The 24,610-nt window shown below is 44.9% G+C and overlaps 1 protein-coding gene across 2 annotated transcripts in view; it reads left to right on the forward strand.

Moving 5' to 3' along the window:
* LOC115075917 (alpha-tectorin-like) overlaps positions 1-24,610 on the forward strand; it is a 160,805-nt gene that overhangs the window by 114,205 nt on the left and 21,990 nt on the right. For both annotated transcript variants that reach the window (XM_029576867.1, XM_029576868.1), the window contains exons 17-19: positions 7,042-7,307; positions 11,964-12,077; positions 17,705-17,883. In XM_029576867.1, coding sequence (XP_029432727.1) covers positions 7,042-7,307; positions 11,964-12,077; positions 17,705-17,883 — 559 coding nt within the window. The remainder of the gene's footprint in view (positions 1-7,041; positions 7,308-11,963; positions 12,078-17,704; positions 17,884-24,610) is intronic.

Raw genomic sequence — 24,610 nt, forward strand, 5'->3', positions numbered from 1 at the left:
TTGCAGGAAGACCTTGTGAGACTGGAAAATTGGGCATCCAAATGGCAGATGAAATTTAATGTGGATAAGTGCAAGGTGATGCATATAGGGAAAAATAACCCATGCTATAATTACACGATGTTGGGTTCCGTATTAGGTGCTACAACCCAAGAAAGAGATCTAGGTGTCATAGTGGATAGATAACACATTGAAATCGTCGGTTCAGTGTGCTGCGGCAGTCAAAAAAGCAAACAGAATGTTGGGAATTATTAGAAAAGGAATGATGAATAAAACGGAAAATGTCATAATGCCTCTGTATCGCTCCATGGTGAGACCGCACCTTGAATACTGTGTACAATTCTGGTCGCCGCATCTCAAAAAAGATATAATTGCGATGGAGAAGGTACAGAGAAGGGCTACCAAAATGATAAGGGGAATGGAACAACTCCCCTATGAGGAAAGACTAAAGAGGTTAGGACTTTTCAGCTTGTAGAAGAGACGACTGAGGGGGGATATGATAGAGGTGTTTAAAATCATGAGAGGTCTAGAACGGGTAGATGTGAATCGGTTATTTACTCTTTCGGATAGTAGAAGGACTAGGGGACACTCCATGAAGTTAGCATGGGGCACATTTAAAACTAATCGGAGAAAGTTCTTTTTTACTCAACGCACAATTAAACTCTGGAATTTGTTGCCAGAGAATGTGGTTCGTGCAGTTAGTATAGCTGTGTTTAAAAAAGGATTGGATAAGTTCTTGGAGGAGAAGTCCATTACCTGCTATTAAGTTCACTTAGAGAATAGCCACTGCCATTAGCAATGGTTCCATGGAATAGACTTAGTTTTTGGGTACTTGCCAGGTTCTTATGGCCTGGATTGGCCACTGTTGGAAACAGGATGCTGGGCTTGATGGACCCTTGGTCTGACCCAGTATGGCATTTTCTTATATTCTTATGTTCCTTATAGTGAGGGCAGCTTGAGATTTTATAAAATGTCAATGCCATCTGGTTTTTTTTGTTATTTCTCTGTGGACATATATGTTCCACCAAGCACATTTAATAGTACTGCTTTTCCCAGAACGTTATTCTGAAGCTGACAGTTGGTCTAGGCAGCAATGTGTGGTAAAAGTATGCATTGATGACCAAGTAGCTGCTTTACAAATGTCTTCTACGGAGACATTACAGCAATGTGCCACAGAGGATGCTGTGGCTTGCACCTGATGAGCAGTGACTGGAATAAATAAGGGTTGTTCTGCTGAGGAGTGACAGAATTGAATGCAATCCGTGATTCAGTTGGAAATTGTTCTCTTTGAAACTGCTATTCCTAACGAGTTAGGGTTGAATGAGACGAATAGTTGTGAAGCTTGGCGGTGAGGTTGAATTCTTTGTTTATAGTAAGCTAAAGCTCTTTTATTCTCCAAGGCATGGAGCATAGATTCCCTTTTGTTCTTGTGAGGTTTAGGGAAGAAGATAGGAAAAGAGATGTCTTGATAAATGTGAAAAGATGAAATTACTTACAGTATAAACTTGGGATGAGTTCTGAGAACTACTTTGTCATGGTAAAATTGTAAGTAGGGAAAAAAGTCAACTAATGCCTGTAGCTCACGGAATCTTCGGGCCAAGGTGACTGCTATCAGAAAAGCCACTTCGAAAGCAGATTTCATTAGAACTGATAAAACCACATTCAAATCCCGAGGTACTGGAGGTTTGTGGATTGGAGGATGGAGATTTAGAATCATTTCATAAAGCATGAGACCAACGGGTGAGAAGCTATTGAGAAATTTTTTATTCTTTCGTGATAACCCGCACTAGCACTTAGATGAACCCTAATTGATGATATTGCTAATCCTGTTTTAGATAGATGTAGTAGGTAGGAAAGAATTTCTGATGGTTCAGAGCAGAAAGGGCACCAGTTGGCATATCTTTTCCATTTAAAAGAGTAATTACGTCTGGTTGATGTTTTTCTAGCTGCTATTATAATTTCTTTGATATCTGAAGAAAGTGTTTATAATTGTAAAACTTCCCGTTCAATATCAAGCTGTGAAATGGAGGGATGAGTGGAGAGGGTGTAGAAGAGATCCTTCCTCCTGAGTCAGGAGATCTAGATTTTGACCTAGATATAAGGGTTTGGTCTTGGAGTACTAAACTAGATAAGCAAACCAAGGTTGTCTCAGCCATGCTGGAGTTATAAGAATCATACGGGCTCTGTCTATTATCATTTTCTGTACTGTTTTTGAAATGAGAGGAATCGGAGGAAACGTGTAAAGGAGACCCATCAAGCATGACATTAGGAAGGCATCTTGTGTTGTCCTGAGACAGGTTGGGTGTACAGAACAAAATTGAGGAACTTTCTGGTTTTGTTCTGTGGCAAAGAGATCTATGCAAGGTTGACCCCAGTGAAGAAAGATTCTGTTTGTTACTGATGGGTTGAGAGACCATTCGTGAGGGTGAAAAAGTTTGCTGAGCCCATCGACTATGGTGTTGGCTATTCCCAGTAAGTATTTGGCTCTTATGATTATCGACTTGTTTAGGGCCCATTCCCAGATCCATACTGCTTCCCTGCAAAGGATCCAGGTACCTGACCCTCCTTGCTTGTTTATGTAAAACATGGCAACTTGATTGTCCATGTGAATCATGACTGTATGTCCTTGTATGAGATGTGCAAAGGCCATTAGGGCATACCTCATGGCTCTGAGTTCCAAAAGATTTATTTGTGAGATTGTGGGTTGGATCCTGAAGGGGTGATGCCATGGTTAGCATTTCCAGATTTAGCCACCAAAGAATGTCTTTCTTCATGGAGTTTGATATGGTTATTTGAGAGGACATTGGTTGCAGATATTGTGTCCAATGTGTTTTTAGTCCCCATTGAAGATGGCGCATGTGCAGATGAGCGTGAGGTAGTACATGGATAGCTGCTGCCATGTAACTGAGTAATGCTAACACTTGACAAACCATGATCTTCGAATTGAGGAGCAAGGCCTTGCAGAAGTGGTGAATACTATCGATCCTTTCTTACGGAAGGAAGGCTCGAGATTGGATCAAGTCTATTCTGGCTCCTATGAATTGTAAGACGAGTTGGTTTGAGTACCCATTTCTCATAGTTTATGAGGAAACCTAGGGACTCCAGGCAGGAGATTGTGGATTCTAGATCCTGACAGAGAGACATCTGTTTGGGAGATACTATCAGCCAATCATCGAGGTATGGAAAAAGGTGGATCCCCTGACGGCTTGGGTGAGCCACAGCTACTGCTAGACACTTGGTGAAGACTCTGGAAGCCAAGGATAGACCAAAGGGTAGAACTTTGTATTGGTAGTGTATGGAGTTGACCTGGAAGCAAAGGAATCGCCAACAGAGAGATGTATCGGGATGTGTGTGTAAGCATTCTTGAGAACTAAAGAGCACATCCAGTCATTCTTCTGTATGAAAAGGAGTACCAGTTTGAGAGATGTCATCTTGAATTTCTCTCTCCAAATATACTTGTTTAGTGAGCGTAAATCCAAGATCGGACGGAGACCCCCCCAGTGTTTGGGAATGAGGAAGTATTGTGAATAGTAACCCATGTCTATCTGGTTCCTGGGTACCAGTTGAATGACATTCTAATGAAGAAGAGATTGTATTTCTTTATTCAGTAGAGATGACTGAGCATTTTGGAAGTGGGGTACAAAATGTGGAAGAGGTGGGTAGGAAAGGAAATTCTGTTGGTAACCCTCTTGAACAATGTGAAGGACCCATTGGTCTGTGGTGATTGATTCCATTGTGTGGCAAAGGATTTTATTCTGCCTCCTACTGGAAGAGGCTGTGGCTCGGCCTTTTTTAAAAAGACGATGGGGTTTTTTTGAACTGAGGGTTGGGATGGTTTTTGTTGTTTCCTTTGTCTCGTATGGTTTTTGGACAGAACTGGTTGACTTTGAGTGTGAGTTTGTTGGAAAGATTGATACTGTTGCTGCTTATAAGGTGGAAAGTATTTGAATGGTTTCCTCTGGTTCTAATATGATTTTCTGTATTGTTGATAATAATTTCTAGAAGTGTTAGTGTCAGAAAACGCTGAAAGTGATTGAACAGCCATGATCTGTTCTTTTAATTGCACTACAGTATCTTTGAGTTTTTCACCGAAAAAATTGTCTGGGAGACATGGAAGATTGGCCAGCTTTTTGTGTACATCTTCTCTTATTAAACTAGAGCAAGCCAGGCCATTCGACGTGCCGCTGGTTGTTCGTGAGGATGTTTCAAAAGATTCATATACTGCTCTAAGGAGATGTCTTAGGGCCTCCTGTAGGTCATAGAATGGTTGAGGGATGATTGGTTGACCTGGTTCAGATCGTAAAAATGGTTTTAGAAGCTGTAAGGTCTCGTAAATATAAAATAGGTGCTGTTGAATCCTTGAAGTTATAATAGCACTTTGAAAGTTTTCTTGGCATAGACGTCCAGGATTTTATGTTCTTTAACTGGAGCACTAGAAGCATAAAGTCTTGCTTTTTTGGCCCTTTTCATGGCAGATTCTACTACGAAGGATTGTTGAGGAAGCTGGACAACACCGTATTCAGCTGTCTTCTGAAGTCTGAATTTTAAGTCTAATTTTCTGGATACTGGTAGAATGGATTGAGGAGTTTCCCACATTTTGGATAGGAGTGAGTCTAGTAGTTTATGAGATGGGAGAGCTGATAGCTCTGCTGGAACATCTAGTATTTTTAGTAAGCTGAACACCTCCTGGCATGGGCTGGGAATTTTATGAATCTCTACTCCCAGAAGATTGCACATTTTTTTCACAAATTTTGAATAGGTGAGATCTTCCAGAGCAAAAGAGTGGTCCGGAGGTTCCTCTGGGGCATCAGAGGGGATTCCCATTGAGCTGTCCGGTGAATGGTCTTGTGGGGAGTGTTGCGCAGCCCAGCCATGGCAGGCCTGCGGCAGGGTTCACTCATAGAAACATAGAAATGACGGCAGAAAAGACCAAAAGGCCCATCCAGTCTGCCCAGCAAGCTCCCACACTTATTTTCCCATACTTATCTGTTTCACCGACCACCAAATTCAGGGCCCTTTTTGGTAACTGTTTGATTCGAATTTCCTGCCACCCCCTGCCGTTGATGCAGAGAGTAATGTTAGAGTTGCATCAAAGGTGAACCATAAGAACATAAGAAAATGCCATACTGGGTCAGACCAAGGGTCCATCAAGCCCAGCATCCTGTTTCCAACAGTGGCCAATCCAGGCCATAAGAACCTGGCAAGTACCCAAAAACTAAGTCTATTCCATGGAACCATTGCTAATGGCAGTGGCTATTCTCTAAGTGAACTTAATAGCAGGTAATGGACTTCTCCTCCAAGAACTTATCCAATCCTTTTTTAAACACAGCTATACTAACTGCACGAACCACATTCTCTGGCAACAAATTCCAGAGTTTAATTGTGCGTTGAGTAAAAAAGAACTTTCTCCGATTAGTTTTAAATGTGCCCCATGCTAACTTCATGGAGTGTCCCCTAGTCTTTCTACTATCCGAAAGAGTAAATAACCGATTCACATCTACCCGTTCTAGACCTCTCATGATTTTAAACACCTCTATCATATCCCCCCTCAGTCGTCTCTTCTCCAAGCTGAAAAGTCCTAACCTCTTTAGTCTTTCCTCATAGGGGAGTTGTTCCATTCCCCTTATCATTTTGGTAGCCCTTCTCTGTACCTTCTCCATCGCAATTATATCTTTTTTGAGATGCGGCGACCAGAATTGTACACAGTATTCAAGGTGTATTCAAGGCTTAATGATTAAGGGCAGTAACTGCCGCATCAAGCAAGTTACCCCGATGCTTGTTTACCCAGACTGCACAGATCAATGCCTTGTTGGATGTTGTCTAAATGTAAATCCTCTTTTCCCCCTGCCATTGGAGCAGAGAGCAATGCTGTATATGCATTCAAAGTGAAGTATCAGGCTTAATTGGTTTAGGGTAGTAACCGCTGCAATAAGCAGGCTACCCCACACTTATTTGTTTACCCAGACTGTGTAATTCAGTCCTTGCTGGTTGCTGGCTGAATGCAAATCCTCTTTTTCACATTTCCCCTTTCTGTTGAAGCAGAGAGCAATGTTGGAGTTGCATTAACCATGTGAAGGCTTATTGAGTAAAGGTAGTAATCACCAGGTAGTAGCCACCATTCCAGCAAGCACCCCCATGGATCTTCTCTTCATTCCCATCCTCTAGCCTTTATGGATCCACAGTGTTTATCCCATGCCCCTTTGAAATCCTTCACAGTTTTAGTCTTCACCACTTCCTCCAGAAGGGCATTCCAGGCATCCATCACCCTCTCCGTGAAGAAATACTTCCTGACATTGGTTCTAAGTCTTCCTCCCTAGAGTTTCAAATTGTGACCCCTAGTTCTACTGATTTTTTTCCAATGAAAAAGGTTGTTGTTGACCATGGATCATTAAAACCTTTCAAGTATCTAAAAGTCTGTATCATATCCCTGCTCCTCCTCTCCTCCAGGGTATACATATTTAGGTTCTTCAATCTCTCCTAAGTCATTTTATGAAGACCATCCACCTTTTTTGTCGCTCTTCTCAGCTGCCATAACTTCGACCAGTCTTCGGGCTTCCTTAAATCCCGTCTCATTCTCTCCAATCCTTCTGGCGTGTCCATTCTGTTGCAGATCGTAGTATCATCCGCAAATAGACAAGCCTTACTTTCTACCCCGTCCGCAATGTCGCTCACAAAGATATTGAACAGGACCGGTCCCAACACTGACCCTTGCGGCACTCTGCTCATGCCTAGTAATATTTACCTACAATTTTACCATAATCAAATAGGCATGAAAATGTGTTAATAACAGCAGTTCATTTGTACTTCTCCATAAAAGTCTGCCTATAGGAAATGACAGTGCTCCTAATCTGCCTGCTAGTGCTGTCTCCTCTACTTAGTATTTGCAATTTAAATGTCTCAAAGGGGCTATGTTTTGCAGTGGTTTGGTGATGGGGGGGGGGGGACTTCTGTTGAGGATCACTCACTGAATAGCCCCACCCTGGTCTCCCTGAAGTCAGTATTGCAAACTTGTCTGTCTGCTAATAATAATCTTTGTTCCCTTAGGTGTAAGGATGATGCTGGATCCCTCCCAAAATGTTCCAATTTGGAGAGATCCAAGGAACTGTGTGGGATTCTAACCAGGCCTTGGGGCCCATTTGCGGAGTGTCACTGGCATGAGAGCCCGGACCCTTATTATACCTCCTGCGTCTATGACCTGTGTCACTATGGGTCAGCTGATGGGGCACTGTGTGCAGCCTTGGCAGCGTATGAGGAGGCCTGTGACATGTATGGAGTGCAAATCCCCAACTGGAGACCAGAAGCCCTATGCCGTAAGTTAATAATGTATTTCACCTTTAAATGTCATACACTGTGATCTTACATAAGAACATAAGAAATTGCCATGCTGGGTCAGACCAAGGGTCCATCAAGCCCAGCATCCTGTTTCCAACAGAGGCCAAACCAGGCCAAAAGAACCTGGCAAGTACCCAAACACTAAGAAGATCCCATGCTACTGATGCAATTAATAGCAGTGGCTATTCCCTAAGTAAACTTGATTAATAGCCATTAATGGACTTCTCTTCCAAGAACTTAAACCCAGCTACACTAACTGCACTAACCACATCCTCTGGCAACAAATTCCAGAGCTTAATTGTGCGTTGAGTGAAAAAGAACTTTCTCCGATTAGTCTTAAATGTAAGAGGCATATGTAACCAGTTAGAAGGAAACTATTGTTTTTCTTTACCTTTGTTAGGGGGGAGCGTCTTGTTGAAGGGGAGCCCTTGGATGCTGCTGTTGGGAGTCTCAGGAGGTGTAGGAGTGGAGGGGCCCATGAGTAGGAGTAGAGCAGAGCTGCTGTGGAAGTGGAAGAGGCAGAGACAGGAACCACTGATAGGCAGCAGGACCAATCCTATTTGCTCCTGCTGCTATTATGGCTGTAGGGACTGAACAATGGCAGTGGTGTTGGCCAGCAATGTGAACCTGGAAGTGAAGCCACAGTTAAGGTGGTGCTTGAGCTGGGCGCCATAAGAGAAAGCCAGCAACTGAGGAGAGAGAGAGCGAGAAGGTGGTGCGGAGCGCATAGAGAAACTCCTGCCACTGTAATAGGTTCTGAGGAAGAGGCTCAGTTCCACCGCAAACCCACTCCAAGAAGGTTTCTGCTCCACCACAACCAGCCTGGGCGGAAACCAAGCCCAAGACCGAGGGGAAAAATTTTTCAGTATGAGCAGCACTGAGGGAAGCCTCAAGCTGACATAGGGACTGAGTCCAGGGCAGAGGTGATAATTACTAGCTGATGACCAGGGATAAAGAGGATGAAGGCAGATTAAGCAGATGCTGCTTTACCTTAATTTGTTACAGGCCAGTATTGAAAAACCCAGATAAGTTGCCTAAAGTTAGCTGGATAAGTTATCGGGGATATTCACTGGCCGATGCAATATCAGGCACTAAGGTCGGCGTGCTGCTGAATGCGCGGTTAGACATGTTTTGGATGCGGTAGACTTATGCCCGATGCAATACCGGAATTAGCGCGTCCAAGCCAGTGCGTAGCCAATAGCGCTCATCACATGTAAATGCGCGTTGATAAAGCTTATTACTAGTACGCCTGATGTAAAAAGTTACTGCGTGCTGGACGCACACAATTTTACGCTCAAACATTAATGCCAGCCCCAGAGCTGGCGTTAAGCTTTGAGGCGCCCCAAGCTTTTCTGTGGTTCCTCAATATTGTCGCAATACTAAGTAGGAGGAACCAGACAAGCAGCAAAAAATAAATAAATAAAATTCTTTAAAGCAGTCAGGTTAGGAAAAGAGATGCTCAATTTCCGAGTGTCCATTTTCCTAACCTGCACACAGCCGTGTCTCCTGGGCGCTTGATGCACAATTTAACCCTAGTGCAACCTTTTTAGCGTAGCTGCTCATGTTCCTTTAACATCCAGCATCCAGGAGAGGTGATTGTGCGCATGTTAAAAAAAAAGTTTGTCCAGTTTGGACGCACGTTTTTAACGCATCGGTATTGCATCGGCCAGACAATGGGCTAAACCAGTGCTTCCCAATCATTTTTATTTTCTGGCACAGCGTTCACACCAACCACTTCCTCGTCTCTTCCCTCGCCCCCCCCATCCCACTGACATCATCATCACTTTCTCCCTTCTCTCTTTCCCCACTATCATAATCATTCCTCTCCCCTGGCATCATCATCTTCTTCTCTTCCCTCTCCACTACCTTCTGGCATCATCATCACTGAACTCTAGCCTTCATTCTCTTCCCCCCCCCCCCCCCCCCCCCATCCCCTTGCATCATCTTCATCATCACCTTCCCTCTCTCACCATCTCTTCCGCTCCCCTTGCATTATCATCACCATCCCTTTCCTTCTACCCCTATCATCAACACCTTCCCTTTTCCTCCAACCCCTGGAATTATCATCCTCCCTCTCCACCTTCCTACCCTGGCACCATCATCATCTTTCCTTTCCTTCTACCTCTCTCTCCCACCCCCTGGCATCATCATCACATTCCCTCTCTCTCCCTCAATCTTTCTCCTTGCCCCGGCATCATCATTACCACCTTCCCTTTCCCTCCCTGGATTCACTACCTTCTCTCTCCTTCCCTATCTTCTGCTCCTCCTCCACTATCATCATTATGCTTTTTCCTCTACTCCTCTACCCCACTCCCTGCCATCACCTACCCATTTCCCTCCATCCCTCTCCTCACCTTTTGGCATCATTACCTTCTCTCTCCACCTCCTCATTCCTGGAATCATCACCATCTTCCCTTTCACCCCTCTCCCCCTTGCCCCCTCTCCCCCACCCCCAGGCATCATCATCACCTTCCATCATCTCTTTCCCCCACCCACTCACATCATCATCATGACCTTCCCTATCCTTTCACCCCATCATCCTTAACTTCCATCTTCCTCCACCTGACATCATCTTCTTCCCTCTGCCTCCACTCCTCTCCCTCACCTCTTGGCAACGTCATCATCTTCCCTCTGCCTTCATCCCTATCCTTCTCCTCTTGGCTTACTCATCACCTTCCAGCTGGCTCAACCCCTTTCTCTCACCCCCAGGCATCATCATCAAGTTTCCTCTACCTCCACAACCTGGCATCATCACCATCCTTCTCCTTCCACCCCTGTCCCTCACCCCTGGCATCATCATTAACTTCCCTCTCTCTCCACCCCCTTCATGCCAATCATCTTCTCTTCCCTTTCCCTCCATCCCCTGGAATCACCTACCTTCATCTCTCACTTCCTGGCATCATCACCTTCCCTCTCGCTTCCCACTAATGTCCCCCACTAACATCATCATCATAAACTTCCATCTCCCCCATCCCCTGTCATCACCTTCTCTTCCTTTTCCTTCTATCCCCTGACATTGCCTTCCCTCAACCTCACCCTCCGGCACTATCATCTTCCCTCTACATCTATACCTCTTTGAAGCATCATCATCTACCCTCTCCCCTTTTTCATGGCATCATCAACTTCCCTTCTTTCTCCCCCCAATGGCACATTCTGCTGTCCCATTCCCCACCCCCTTGAACAGCCGAAGTCTGGGAGCAGCTTACCCAGTGCTGCTTCCTCCTCCTTTGCCAGCTTCCCTCTGCAATCTGAAGTGCATGGGGCCAGCAGGTATCACAATACTATAGGACTCCATCCGGTTTCCATTACAGAGAGCCAGCAGAGGGAAAGCAGGAGCCGATAAGCGTTGCTGTCCAGTGCCCCTGCTGCTGGGAGGACATCCTGCAGGCCCAGCAGGAAAGGCAAAATAAAGATTGGAACCGCAGCCTACTTGCACGTCAGCCACGGCACAGTAGTGTGCCACAGCACAGCGGTTGGGAAACCCTGGGCTAAACGACCTGCTGAATATTTGCAGATAAAAGTTATCTAGCTATATGTAGACAGATAACTTTGAAGTCTAATTGGCTATATTTGAGTATCACTGGTTAGGTTTCAAAGTTATCTGGGTACCCAATAACCATAACTGACTATATTCAAAAGAATACAGCTAGTTAATTAACGATCAAGCTGTAAAACCAAAAAACCCAGCCTCTTGGGCCTGTGGCTCGATCTCCCGACCCCCAGTCCATGCTGGCCCTAGTCCCCCATCCCCCAACCTCTCCAAACAAAGCTGAAAAGTGTAAGTGCTCTTAGGGGAACATCAGATGAAACAATAATAGTTTCTTTATCCCAGGCATTCAGCTCTCTCGCTACCTCCTGTATCCAGAACAGAAGCGACATCTAAAAGGAAAAGCTGAAACTACTGCCACCTGCTAGGGAAAATGGTCTAAGAAGCAAAATCTTTCAAAAGCATATTAGACAGGAGATTTCCCTTAGCCAAGGCAATCAGAATATAAATCATATAAATAATAATAGTATTAGAGCACTATAGACCCTCTAGCATCTTAGACTTAAGCCAAGTCTGGAACCAGGTTCACAGAAGTCTGAAATGATAAGCCCATGTGTACCCAGTGCTACTCTTCATGGGAAGGAGTAAAACCCGGCCACTAATGTCTTAATTAACAGTCATCCACCAGATCTCCCAGAGACTAGGCAGAAAACCACACTTCCCAGGTCATCTGCAAAGGTTTGCTGGGGGAGAACATTTGCACAACTGAGTTAGAGTAATTACCAAATCCCCTGAATATCGTCCGACTGGCACAAAATGATCTCTTAAGATTTCCAGTATGGAGAAAGTAAAATTCCCTACTGGTAGCTGGCTAACTGCTAATTTTGGAATATTTTGGCTTGATAATGTCGGGGCATTCTGGGAGCATTTCTGGGAGGAAGCAGATTAGTCAGATAAGTTATGAGCTTCAAGGTTCAGCTATATGAAATTTGAGAATATGTTACAGATTTTCTAGCATCATGCTAAACCCTTGCGCTTTAGTGCTACTAGATTTTGGTTATATATATATATGACTCCTACATTATGTTGGTTTTGTTTGTATTTTGTTCTCTCCTGCATGAGGCAGCCTGTTCTAATCTCTTTACAGCTCTGACAGATCCATGTGAGGAAGCGGCATGCATGGGCAGTGAGTGGTGTGGGGAAGAGGATGGCAGGTTCGGCTGTTACTGCCACAAGAAGTATGACCGAAAAGGGACCTATGGTCAGTACTTTATAATATTACTGTCTCACATTTATAAAGCACATTTTCTCCAAGTTTTACACCAATTTAACATAGCAACACTAAATTATAGGGATGTGAATCGCTTTTATAACGAATTGAAATATGGTACAATATTTCTTAATTTGTTATATATCGGTTAAAACAAGAAACAAACACTTTTTCCCCCGAATTTTCGTGAAAATCGTTTTTCAGGTTAGTGCGTGCTAACGGGATTTAGCGCGCACTAACAAAAAAACATTTATTTTTGTTAGTTTTTGTTAGTGCATGCTACCTCCCCGTTAGCGCGCACTAAGCCGAAAAATGATTTTTTACTAAAAAAGAAAATGCAGATCTGCGGGAAAACGAGATTTTCCCACGGCCACACGAACCCGAGAGCGCAAACGATAGGGCACCTGAAGCACATCCCTACTAAATTACAGCAGATACAGACTAAAGGTCCATCCACTCTGCCCAGCAAATTGCTTATGGTAGTAACTGCCGCTTTATGCAGATTATCACCATGTCTTCTCTTAAGGGTAGTAACTGCCACTCCGTGCAGGCTACCCCCATGCCTTCTGCTAAGGGTAGTACCTGCTGCTCTCTGCAGGTTCTCCCCTCACCTTCTGCTAAGGGTAGTAACTGCTAGGGATAGGAATCGTATTTCTGACGATTGAAAATATCGTATGATATTTTCAAAGTCGTCAGAAATGGGGGCTCCCCGAAACCGATAGGAAAACCCCACGAAATTGTTCATGGGGTTCTCTTATCATTTTGGGGGAAGGCGGGAAAAACGGCACACAAAAACAAGCCCTAAACCCACCCCGACCCTTTAAAACTGCTCCCTTAGGTTCCCCCACCCTCCCGACCCCTCCCCAAAACATTTTAAAATTACCTGGTGGTCCAGTGGGGGTCCCGGGAGCAATCTCCCGCTCTCGGGCCATCGGCTGCCACTAATAAAAATGGCGCCGATGGCCCTTTGCCCTTACAATGTGACAGGGCTTTATCATTGGCTGGGCCCATACTATGGAACACGATACCCCCTGAACTCAGATTACAGAATAATCTCAAAACGTTTAAGAAAAATTTAAAACCATGGCTCTTTAAAAAACCTTCACTAAAGAGTGTGGAGGGTAGAGAATGAAAGTACAGGGTAATGCAGATGAGAATTAATTTACTCAATCCTACATTTAAGAAGTAATATCTCAAAGAGATAGTAACTCAATAATATACCTGGACTTGACCAACAATACTCAAATAATGATTTTATTTATGAAATTGTAACCGAACTTTATTGGCACCTGTCAGAATGTACGATATCCTACATTTACTTACCTTAGTCTATGTGCCTATTTGTAAACCGTTGCGATGGTATATAACTTAGCGACGGTATAGAAACGTTTTTAAATAAAAAAAATAATAAACAGGGTATCCGTGCCATTGGCCGGCCCCTGTCACATGGTAGGAGTAATGGATGGCCGGTGCCATCTTTAAAAATGGCGCAGGCCATCCAGTGCTCCTACCGTGTGACGGGGCCGGTTTCTCCCCATGGCGTCTGTTAAGGGAATTAACTGCTGCTCCATGCAGGTTACCCCCTGCCTCCTGTTAATGGTAATAACTGCTGCTTCATACAGGATTTCCCCTAGCCTTCTAATAAGAGCAGTAACTGTTAAGGGTAGTAATTACTGCTCTGTGCAGGTTACTCCCATTGCCTTTTATTAAGGGTAGTAAATGCCACTCTGTGCAGGTTACTCCTATGCCTTCTCTTAAGGGTAGAAACTACTACTCTGTACAGGTTACTCTCATGCCTTCTCTTAAGGGTATTAACTGCTGCTCTATGCAGGTTACCCTCATGCATTCTGTTAAGGGTAGTAGCTGCCACTCCGTGCATGTTATTCTTATGCCTTCTGTTAAGGGTAGTAACTGCCACTCCTTGCAGGTTCTCTGCATGACTTCTGTTAAGAGTAGTAACTGCCACTCTGTGCAGGATCTCCCCTTACTTTCTCTTAAGAGCACTAACTGCTGCTCTCTGCACGTCTTCCCCTCACCTTCATTTAAGAATAGTAACTTCTTCTCTATGCAGGTTACTCCCATGCCTTCTGTAAAGGGTAGTAACTACTACTCCGTGCAGTATCTCACCTCACCTTCTGTTAACAGTAGTAAGCCTTCTATTAAGGCTAGTAAATGCCAATCCTTCTGTTAATTGTGGTAACTGCTTTTCTGTGTAAGTTCTCCTCTCATCTTCTCTTGATGGTAATAACTGCTGCTCTGTGAAGGTTGCTCCCATGCCTTCAGTTAAGGGTAGTAACTGCAGATCCGTGCAGTTAAGGGTAGCTACTGCAGCTCTGTGCAGATTCTCCCGTCACCTTCTGTTAAGGGAGGTGCCTGCTGCTCTATGCAGGTGAAGCCACGTCTTCTGTCAAGGGTAGTGACTACTGCTCCCTGCTGGTTATCCCCATGCCTTCTTTTAAGGATAGTCACTGTCACCCCGTACAGGTTCTCCTCTTGCCTTCTGTTAAGAGTGATAACTGCTGCTCTGTGCAAGTTACTCCCATGACATAAGGGTAGTAATTGCTGCTCTGTGCATTCTGTTAAGGGTAGTAACTGCTGCTCTATGCAGGTTCTCCCCTTGCCTTCTGTTAAGAGTGGTAACTGCTGCTCTGTGCAAGTTACTCCCATGACATATGGGTAGTAATTGCTGCTCTGTGCATTCTGTTAAGGGTAGTAACTGCTGCTCTATGCAGGTTCTCCCCTTGCCTTCTGTTAAGAGTGGTAACTGCTGCTCTGTGCAAGTTACTCCCATGACATAAGGGTAGTAACTGCTGCTCTGTGCATGTTATTCCCATGCATTCTATTAAGGGCAGTAACTGCTGCTCTATGAAGGTTGATCCCAGTGCTTTCTGTTAAGGGTAGTAACTGCAGCTCCGTGCCGGTTCTCCCATCACCTTCTGTTAAGAGTAGTAACTGTGGGGTCACGTGATGCAGTGAAGCAGATGTCTCCAGCTCAGGCTCCATGCCTCGCCCTCCTGACATCATCAACAATCTCAGGCATCTGACCACCTAAAATTAATATCTATACCAGGTGTTACAGCTACATGTCGATAGACCAATTTATGCTCAAGGGAGACAGTAATATGCCCCTGAAAGGAAAGAAAAAGAAAAAAAAATCGGAGGGGCGGGAACAAAAATGGCGGACACCCCAGGGTGGCCTTCGCCACCAACTACACCGACTGCTGCAGCTCTGCAAAAGGAACTTACTATCAATGTCACAAATGCGGTCGTTGCTGCCCTCGATTGCAGATTTAATGAATTATCCTCACAATTTAAAGAGCTTAAAGAAAAATTTGCGGAGCTCCACCCACGCCTAGAAACAGTGGAAGGCCGCGTCTCTGACCTAGAAGATGTTCACCTTACTACACAGCAAAAAGTAACAGCGCTGGAAAAAGTTGTCTCTACTCAATTGGAAAAAAATAGATGATTTAGAAAACAGGGCTCGCCGGAATAATATTCGTCTAGCGGGCTTTCCAGAAGAAGTAGGTGAAAACAATTTAGAAGCGCTCTTAGAAGCATGGCTTCCTGAGGCCCTGGACATGCCTGACACGGGGCCGACCTTCCACACTGAACGAGCACACCGGCTGGGTCGCAGGAAGGAAGGGATCAGAGACCTTGACTAATTATTGCAACGTTGCTTAACTGGTCACAAAAGCAAAAAATCATGCATGCATATAGAGCGCACACTGGTCTAAAATATAAAGACGCCGAGATACGACTATTCCAAGATTTTTCTGCACAACTTACACAGAAACGCAAACAATTCAGCCCACTGTGCACCGATCTCTATAACAAGAATATCAGATTTTAACTCGCATACCCGGCCATTTTAAAATTTCAGCATGGTGGCAAAGAGCATGTCTTTACTGAAGTGGAAACGGCGAAACCTTTCATAGCCAGTATGTAAAGCCAGCCAAATAAGATATTTTTAGACGACTCTGGCCTCTTTCAATGGCTCTTAACCAACAATGTCCTTCACATTGAGATCTAACGAGTTTGAATGAGGCTCTCACTTGTTTTTCTGACCCCATAAGTTATACCCTGGGAACGCCGGGGTCTACCGCTTTCCTTGGTGACTCTCCATGAGAGAATGCATTACCAACAGACTTACCAACAGTTTAGGCCCGGCTTCCACCGGGTAACTGAGCTTCCAGAAACGCAGCGGCATAAAGCGTACAAACAGCGATTAGAATGGAGACTAGCTGCAGCGGCTCCCGAAGGGGCTCCCGTGACAGTATATTCAATGTATGCTAGTGGTCATGTTGATTCTGAACTCTGGGACAAAACTTATTGCAGCAATGGGAGAGCGGGAGTATCCCTACAGCCGAAGGATCTCAAACTAACAGACAGGTTTGCCATAATACTGGCTGGGGAAAAATACATCAAAACTGAAACTTAAGTTTTAAGATTATGGGATAGTGCTACTATCTGGGTTAAAGATTGTATTGTTGTTGTTGCTGAATAAGCAGGTTAGACATAAGACATTGAATCTAATTTGAAAACTGACTGGCACCAATGCAATAACTATAATGATGGAGTGACTTGATCAACTTTTCTTAGCAGCTGTATTCTATATTAATTGCAAATGTTTCAACTGATAATTAGGAAGAACAAGTAGAAGAGAGTTGCCGTAGTCAATTCAGCAAATAATAAAGGCATGCACTAACGGGTAGATTTTCAAAGGGGTACGCGCGTAGGATACGAACAAAAGTACGCGCTCGCGCTAATTTATAAAATCCGGCCCTAAGAATTTAAAGTCAAAATGGTGAAGTAAGGAGGGAGATGATGAATGTATCTTTATAAAAAGAAGAAAGATTTCTGGACTATGGATGAAATGTAGTGCACCCTGGAAATATCCGCATCTAACTGGACATCTAAAGCAGTGACAGTGTCAGTATGAAAAATTAGAGTGCCACACATTTCACAAGCCAGAGTTGGAGCTGATGCCTTATCAGTAAACCAGATTACCTCAGATTTAGTCGGATTGATTTTTAACCCATAATCAAAGAGCCATTGGGTTACTCAATGAAGACAATAGTTAAACTTAACTGCTTTCATAAATACCAAATTATCTGGATATCATCAGCATGGGAAACTACAGTCCTGAATAGGGGTGGCCACTGGCCAATGGGGACACGATGATGTTGAATAATAGTGGAGTAAGAATGGAACCCTGCGGAGCATTGAGCCTTGTCTGAAATTTCATTGTCCCATTCCACCTGAAAAGACTGGCCAGAGAGGTGAGTAGTAAAGCATTTCAGGATGTCAGGAATTCCACAGTACAATACAGGTTCCTTTATCCACAGAGGGGGAGGGCAATTTTACGACTCTGACCAGGACTTTAATGCCATCGGGCCTTTGAGGGCCATAAAATGGAGGCATATTGTGTCGAGAGATGGACTATTGCATCTTTTGTCTTCAGCAGATCATGATAAAGGAACATTCTGGCATGCATACTGTGATTGTTTGGGTGATTTTGATCATCCAAATAACTTGCAGTTGTGGACATGCAAAAATGAACATGTTTTTATCAAGCAGTCAGGAGCCAGTGTTAAGATGTAATATTTTTTCGATTTCAGATTATGACCTTGCCTGCAGTGGCAGTAGGGGCACTGTGTCACTCTCACGGTGCCTGCTCTTCACAGAGAACTTTTGGATGGTACATCTGGCTGACGCAGCCTGTACAGGAACCACTATCCAGGACAGGCTGGTTCTCAATTTCGACAGTGCTAGGAGAACCTGTGGGACCAGAGTAGAGGTAAGGAAAAGATGTGAACGTGCAGACTCTGGATGATTCTTCCCGGAAGTTACAGTATGCAATGTTTCCCCTCCTCCCCTCTTCACCATAGTGTGACACTTAACTCATGAATCAGCCTGAAGAAGAATTTGTCAGTGATATCATGGACACTCTTTAAAGTCAGCCACTGAAAGGAACAGTGGCCTAGTGGTTATAACAAAAGGCTGAGAAGCAGGGTAGCAAATCCCGCTTCTCTCACTGACACTCTTTGTGACCTTGAGCAAGTCACTTAATCTCCCATTGCCTCATGTACTCCCTTAGACGGTATGCGCATATGTTATAAAATAGCCTAGGTGTGTGTATGTGGTGCTCAGAGACGCGTAAAGTTGGGTAGGAGCTGTGCAAGTGCATCCACGCCATGACCAATTTCACCAGTTCATCCAATCTAGAGCTAGGTCCTCTAGATCCCCTCAATTCTTTAGCCTGCACTCCCCCCATTACTCCATACCCCTTAAACCACTCAGGGATGCCTGGGTTGTTTGTTTTTTTCAACTTACACCACCTCCATAGCGGAAATAAAGTTACGCAGCACTGGGCCTAGGCAGGAAGGTACTGGTCTGCACGTCTCTTGGCCCTGCCCTGGAGCACCCATGCCCTACATGTGAGTGCTGGATGTAGGCTCATCTCCTGATTCACCTCATTAAAGCTTCAATAGAATAAATAAATGCACAGTTTTACTTCTTAATATCTGTGAAGCTGCCTCAGAGTTGGTAGAGCCTGCGCTAAAGGAAGATATTGGCAGGAGCCCTAAGAAGAAATGCTGTAGTATTTGTTAGCAGGAATCAACTGTTGATTCCTGCTAACAAATACTACAGCATTTGTTTGATTTATTGTGATTTTTATTAGATCTGTAACTGTACTAACAAACAGCAAATAATGGAAAACCACAATCTGATTTTATGTCCCAGAAACTATGCTTCAAATCTCCTACCTCCCTGCAAATCCTCATTCCCTTTACCTCTGCAGAGCTGGCTGCATCCCTTCATCTCTGTCCCTTCAGTGCCTGCTGCCTATAATGGGGGCTCTTGGGGGAATCTTGCAATCCCAAAGAAGAACTGTTCTTCTTTGGGATTGCAAGATTCCCCCAAGAGCCCCCATTATAGGCAGCAGGCACTGAAGGGACAGAGATGAAGGGATGCAGCCAGCTCTGCAGAGGTAAAGGGAATGAGGATTTGCAGGGAGGTAGGAGATTTGAAGCATAGTTTCTGGGACATAAAATCAGATTGTGGTTTTCCATTATTTGCTGTTTGTTAGTACAGTTACAGATCTAATAAAAATCACAATAAATCATTGTAAATGAGAAAATTAGGTTAAGCAGCAAGTGCTTTTCAGCTGGATCCTAAAGGCAGAGGGAGTTAAAGTTATTTGCTTAAGATCACAGAAAGAGATAGTGATGCTTCTTTATATCTCTCAGTACCTGGAAGAGTGGGTTTTCTTGTCTCTTCCTATGTTCCATTGCATTTCCCCTCTACTTTTGCCTGAAGGGATCTGGATGAAGACTACAGAATCTAAGCTCAAGAACAGCACTTCTCCTAGGACAAGCAGAATGGTAGTTCTCACATATCGGTGACATCATCAGATGGAGCCCGGCATGGAACTTTGATCTCAAAGATTCTAGAGCTTTCTGCAGTCCCCACTGAGCATGTGCAGCTGTAGTCATCACCTTAGATCTAGGTGTCATAGTGGATAACACATTGAAATCGTCGGTACAGTGTGCTGCAGCAGTCAAAAAAGCAAACAGAATGTTGGGAATTATTAGAAAGGGAATGGTGAATAAAACGGAAAATGTCATAATGCCTCTGTATCGCTCCATGGTGAGACCGCACCTTGAATACTGTGTACAATTCTGGTCGCCGCATCTCAAAAAAGATATAATTGCGATGGAGAAGGTACAGAGAAGGGCTACCAAAATGATAAGGGGAATGGAACAACTCCTCTATGAGGAAAGACTAAAGAGGGTAGGACTTTTCAGCTTGGAGAAGAGACGGCTGAGGGGGGATATGATAGAGGTGTTTAAAATCATGAGAGGTCTAGAACGGGTAGATGTGAATCGGTTATTTACTCTTTCGGATACTAGAAAGACTAGGGGGCACTCCATGAAGTTAGCATGGGGCACATTTAAAACTAATCGGAGAAAGTTCTTTTTTACTCAACGCACAATTAAACTCTGGAATTTGTTGCCAGAGGATGTGGTTAGTGCAGTTAGTATAGCTGTGTTTAAAAAAGGATTGGATAAGTTCTTGGAGGAGAAGTCCATTACCTGCTATTAAGTTCACTTAGAGAATAGCCACTGTCATTAGCAATGGTAACATGGAATAGACTTAGTTTTTGGGTACTTGCCAGGTTCTTATGGCCTGGATTGGCCACTGTTGGAAACAGGATGCTGGGCTTGATGGACCCTTGGTCTGACCCAGTATGGCATTTTCTTATGTTCTTATGTTCTTACCCCCTAGGCACAGTCCCTCAGTCTCTTTTTTTTTCCACTGAGCTGTCATCTCGTGGTTGTGGAGCTTGTGTTCTTCTTTTTTTTTTTATCAGAAATTGTTGTTTATCACAATATTCAGCTTGAGTCAGACGAACTGAACGAAATCACTGTCAGCCTGGAAGATGTGGTAGGCCAGATCGACAAACTAGAGTAGCAAATCACCTGGACAGGATGGTATGCATCCTAGGGTACTGAAGGAACTAAAAAATGAAATTTCTGATCTATTAGTTAAAATTTGTAACCTATCATTAAAATCATCCATTGTACCTGAAGACTGGAGGGTGGTCAATATAACCCCAATATTTAAAAAAGGCTCCAGGGGCGATCCGGGTAACTACAGACCAGAGAGCCCGACTTCAGTGCCCGGAAAAATAGTGGAAACTATTCTCAAGGTCAAAATCGTAGAGCATATAGAAAGACATGGTTTAATGGAATACAGTCAACATGGATTTACCCAAGGGAAGTCTTGACTCACAAATCTGCTTCATTTTTTTGAAGGGGTTAATAAACATGTGGATAAAGGTGAACCGTAGATGTAGTGTATTTAGATTTTCAGAAGGTGTTTGACCAAGTCCCTCTTGAGAGGCTTCTAAGAAAACTAAAAAGTCAAGGGATAGGAGGCGATGTCCTTTCGTGGATTATAAACTGGTTAAAAGACAGGAAACAGAGAGTAGGATTAAATGGTCAATTTTCTCAGTGGAAAAGGGTAAACAGTGGAGTGCCTCAGAGATCTGTACTTGGACCGGTGCTTTTCAATATATATATATATATAAATGATCTGGAATGAAATACGATGAGTGAGTTTATCAAATTTGCGGATGATACAAAATTATTCAGAGAAGTTAAAACACAAGAGGATTGTGATACATTACAAGAAGACCTTGCAAGACTGGAAGATTGGGCATCCAAATGGCAGATGAAATTTAATGTGGACAAGTGCAAGGTGTTGCATATAGGGAAAAATAACCCTTGCTGTAGTTACATGATGTTAGGTTCCATATTAGGAGCTACCACCCAGGAAAAAGATCCACGGCTCAGTGTGCAGCAGCAGTCAAAAAGCAAACAATGTTAGGAATTATTAGGAAGGGAATGGTTAATAAAACGGAAAATGTCATAATGCCTCTATATCGCTCCATGGTGAGACCGCGCCTGGAATACTGTGTTCAATTCTGGTCGCCGCATCTCAAAAAAGATATAGTTGCGATGGAGAAGGTACAAAGAAGAGCAACCAAAATGATAAAAGGGGATGGAACAGTTCCCCTATGAGGAAAGGCTGAAGAGGTTTGGGCTGTTCAGCTTGGAGAAGAGACGGCTGAGGGGGGATATGATAGAGGTCTTTAAGATCATAAGAGGTCTTGAACGAGTAGATGTGAATCGGTTATTTACACTTTCGAATAATAGAAGGACTAGGGGGCATTCCATGAAGTTAGCAAGTAGCACATTTAAGATTAATCGGAGAAAATTCTTTTTTACTCAACACACAATAAAGCTCTGGAATTTGTTGCCAGAGGATGTGGTTAGTGCAGTTAGTGTAGCTGGGTTCAAAAAAGGTTTGGATAAGTTCTTGGAGGAGAAGTCCATTAACGGCTATTAATCAAGTTGACTTAGGGAATAGCCACTGCTATTAATTGCATCAGTAGCATGGGATCTTCTTAGTGTTTGGGTAATTGCCAGGTTTTTGTGGCCTGGTTTGGCCTCTGTTGGAAACAGGATGCTGGGCTTGATGGACTCTTGGTCTGACCCAGCATGGCAATTTCTTATGTTCTTATGTACAGTTTGTGAGTTTTTCCAGAGCTGCAGCTTTTCTTTCTGGTAGATATTCTTTTTTCCAAATGTCTGCCGGCTGCATAGTGGGTTCTCCCCTGTGCAGCCTGGCAGAGTCTGTTAATAAAAAAAAAAAAAAACTGCTCCTGCAGATTTTGTATTTGTGTCCTCTTTGCTCTGTCTGTTTTTCTTTTTTTCCACAGTGTTGACAGGACTGACAGAATGCAGTCCAGGATGTTCCGTGTAGGCCACTGAGCCTGGGGACTCGCCTGAGTTCTACCCGGGCTGGAGTTCCATGCAGTTCACCAATTGCTAGGCATCGATGGATTCAGATGGTGGAAGGATCGAGGACCATGCTGTTCCTATAGGGGGAAAGCTCATCCTCCCCATGCCTCAAGAAGCTAGTCTCCATGAGCGGGAGCCCTGGATGATGTTGCCTTCCCTCCTGCTTGCCACGCTTGGCAATGCAATCTCCTTGGGAGAGAGGGTGAGCAGAGCCTGGGCTAGCAATTTGCTGCCACACCTTGGTGCCATGCCAGCGAACAGTTGCCTGTGCACAGCTGTGACCAGCGCACCATTCGTCCGATGCATTGATGTCAGGACCGTTTCAGGGGCAGGACCCATCCTGTGATCCCCTTGACGCTGTCAAGGTCCAGGGTCACCCTCATTGTCATCGAGGTGTGTGACCACCCATGATGTCATAGTGGCCTTCTCTGCTGTCGACATCAGTGGAATTGGAGTTTGCTGCACTGGCTGTTGTCGGTGCTGTTTTGATATCAGGGGGCTCTGGGGCCTCTCCCTGCAGATGCCCACGGCACCTTTGGTCCATACTTTTGGATGTCGGAGCCCCCAGGCGGTCGACATCTGTGGGTACCTGTGGTGCCAGGAATGGTGCTAATTACCAGCAAACTGCTTATAGATCACAGGACTTGTCTGCAATCCTCCATAAGCACTCGCCAGGGACTTCGCTACAGTCCTTGTGGGACTTGCAGGCGAGTCAGTTCCGACACAGTTTCGATGACCTGTCTCTTGGAGCGTTCTCAGGTAATGAAGGGGGCAAGCCTTAGACCACCACCCACCATCATGCCTTGCCCAGAGCACCAGTGGTGCTAGGGTCACCATCATCCGCTGCAGTTATTGTGGCATTGATGCGCAGCTTATGCTGTTGGGACAGATAAGGCATCTGTTCCAAGGGCCTCGGACGCTGGCAGGTGGCATTCTCACTGGCTGTGCAGTCCTCAGCCACACTAGGGTTCTGCCATCTTTTGGCATAGTCTCAGCCTCCGCGTCAATCCGTACTGTATAGCACTGAGGAGCACTGGCAGACGAGCTGTCGTTACACACTCTGCTTGGTCATTGGGCAGCGTGTAGCCACTGATTCTAGCACGTGGTTCTCTGTCCTTGCTGGGGCATGGGATTTCTCCCACATGCACAATGCTCAGGATCAGGGGTGTGCAACCATCTGTGGATGGGTTACCACTGCATGAGTCTACCCAGCATGCTTTTGCAGTGAAGGGCTTCCAGTTGCCCTGTAGCCTGGGGGTTAGTGTGTGTTCCCTCTGGGTGATCACAACAGGTTGTGTTCCGTAGCCACAGGACTGACCTAGCACTGCACTCCTGGTCAGATCCTGAGGTGAGTAGACATCGCGGGAGTGGCTAGAATGGCTCGTGTCCTTTCCTTTCTCAGCAGAGGAATATGTCTCGCCCTCTACCATGTCTCTGAGCAATTGTTTTCTCTGATCCAGAGCCCTGATCCTCTGAATCGGTGCATCTCCTTGGAGGCCAGGGCTGGGGAGTGGCAGCGGTGGTCATTGGACCTTCTTCAGCTGGGGCCCCTCTGGGGATTGCAGTGGCAACCTCCCCTATCCGAGGCTGGCTGCCTGTGGTGAGTTGTTTGCGTCGGTGCCTCAGTGAGCAGTGATTGTGCCTCAACTCTCCTTTGGGGAGCTGCTAGTCTTTCAGTATTGGGAGGCCCCAATTCTACTGCTTCCCTCTCCCCCCTGGAGGAAAGATTCAACTAGGTTTTTGAGTTCCCCTATGGACGCCCCACTGTGCACCCATTTGAGGGGTGTTCCTATGTTTCTGTTCCCAGACAAGGGATGCCACTGTTCTGACTGGGGCCAGTCCCAAGAATAGTCGAGAGTAGCACTCTCCCTTGGACGCTTTGAGGTGCAGCATGTCTAACCTTGAGGGAACCTTTCCAGTGTTGCTCCCCGGTGGTTCTCCAGGTTTCCCCCGGTTCGGGAGTTACCTTGGTATCTGTTGGGCTTTGTGGGCGTCTTTCTTACGGATTGCTATCGCCAGTCATTCTTGCCTGAGGGACCGTCCTCTGTGAAGAGTGTTTTGGTCCATCAGCTAGGCAATCGTGACTTTCACCTTTTTTTGCCTTGTCCATGGTAGAGGGAGTTGGGGGCCGAGTACCCCGCATGAGGGGCACTA

The sequence above is a fragment of the Rhinatrema bivittatum genome, chromosome 14 (assembly GCF_901001135.1).
Source record: "Rhinatrema bivittatum chromosome 14, aRhiBiv1.1, whole genome shotgun sequence".
NCBI classification, from domain to species: Eukaryota; Metazoa; Chordata; class Amphibia; order Gymnophiona; family Rhinatrematidae; genus Rhinatrema; species Rhinatrema bivittatum.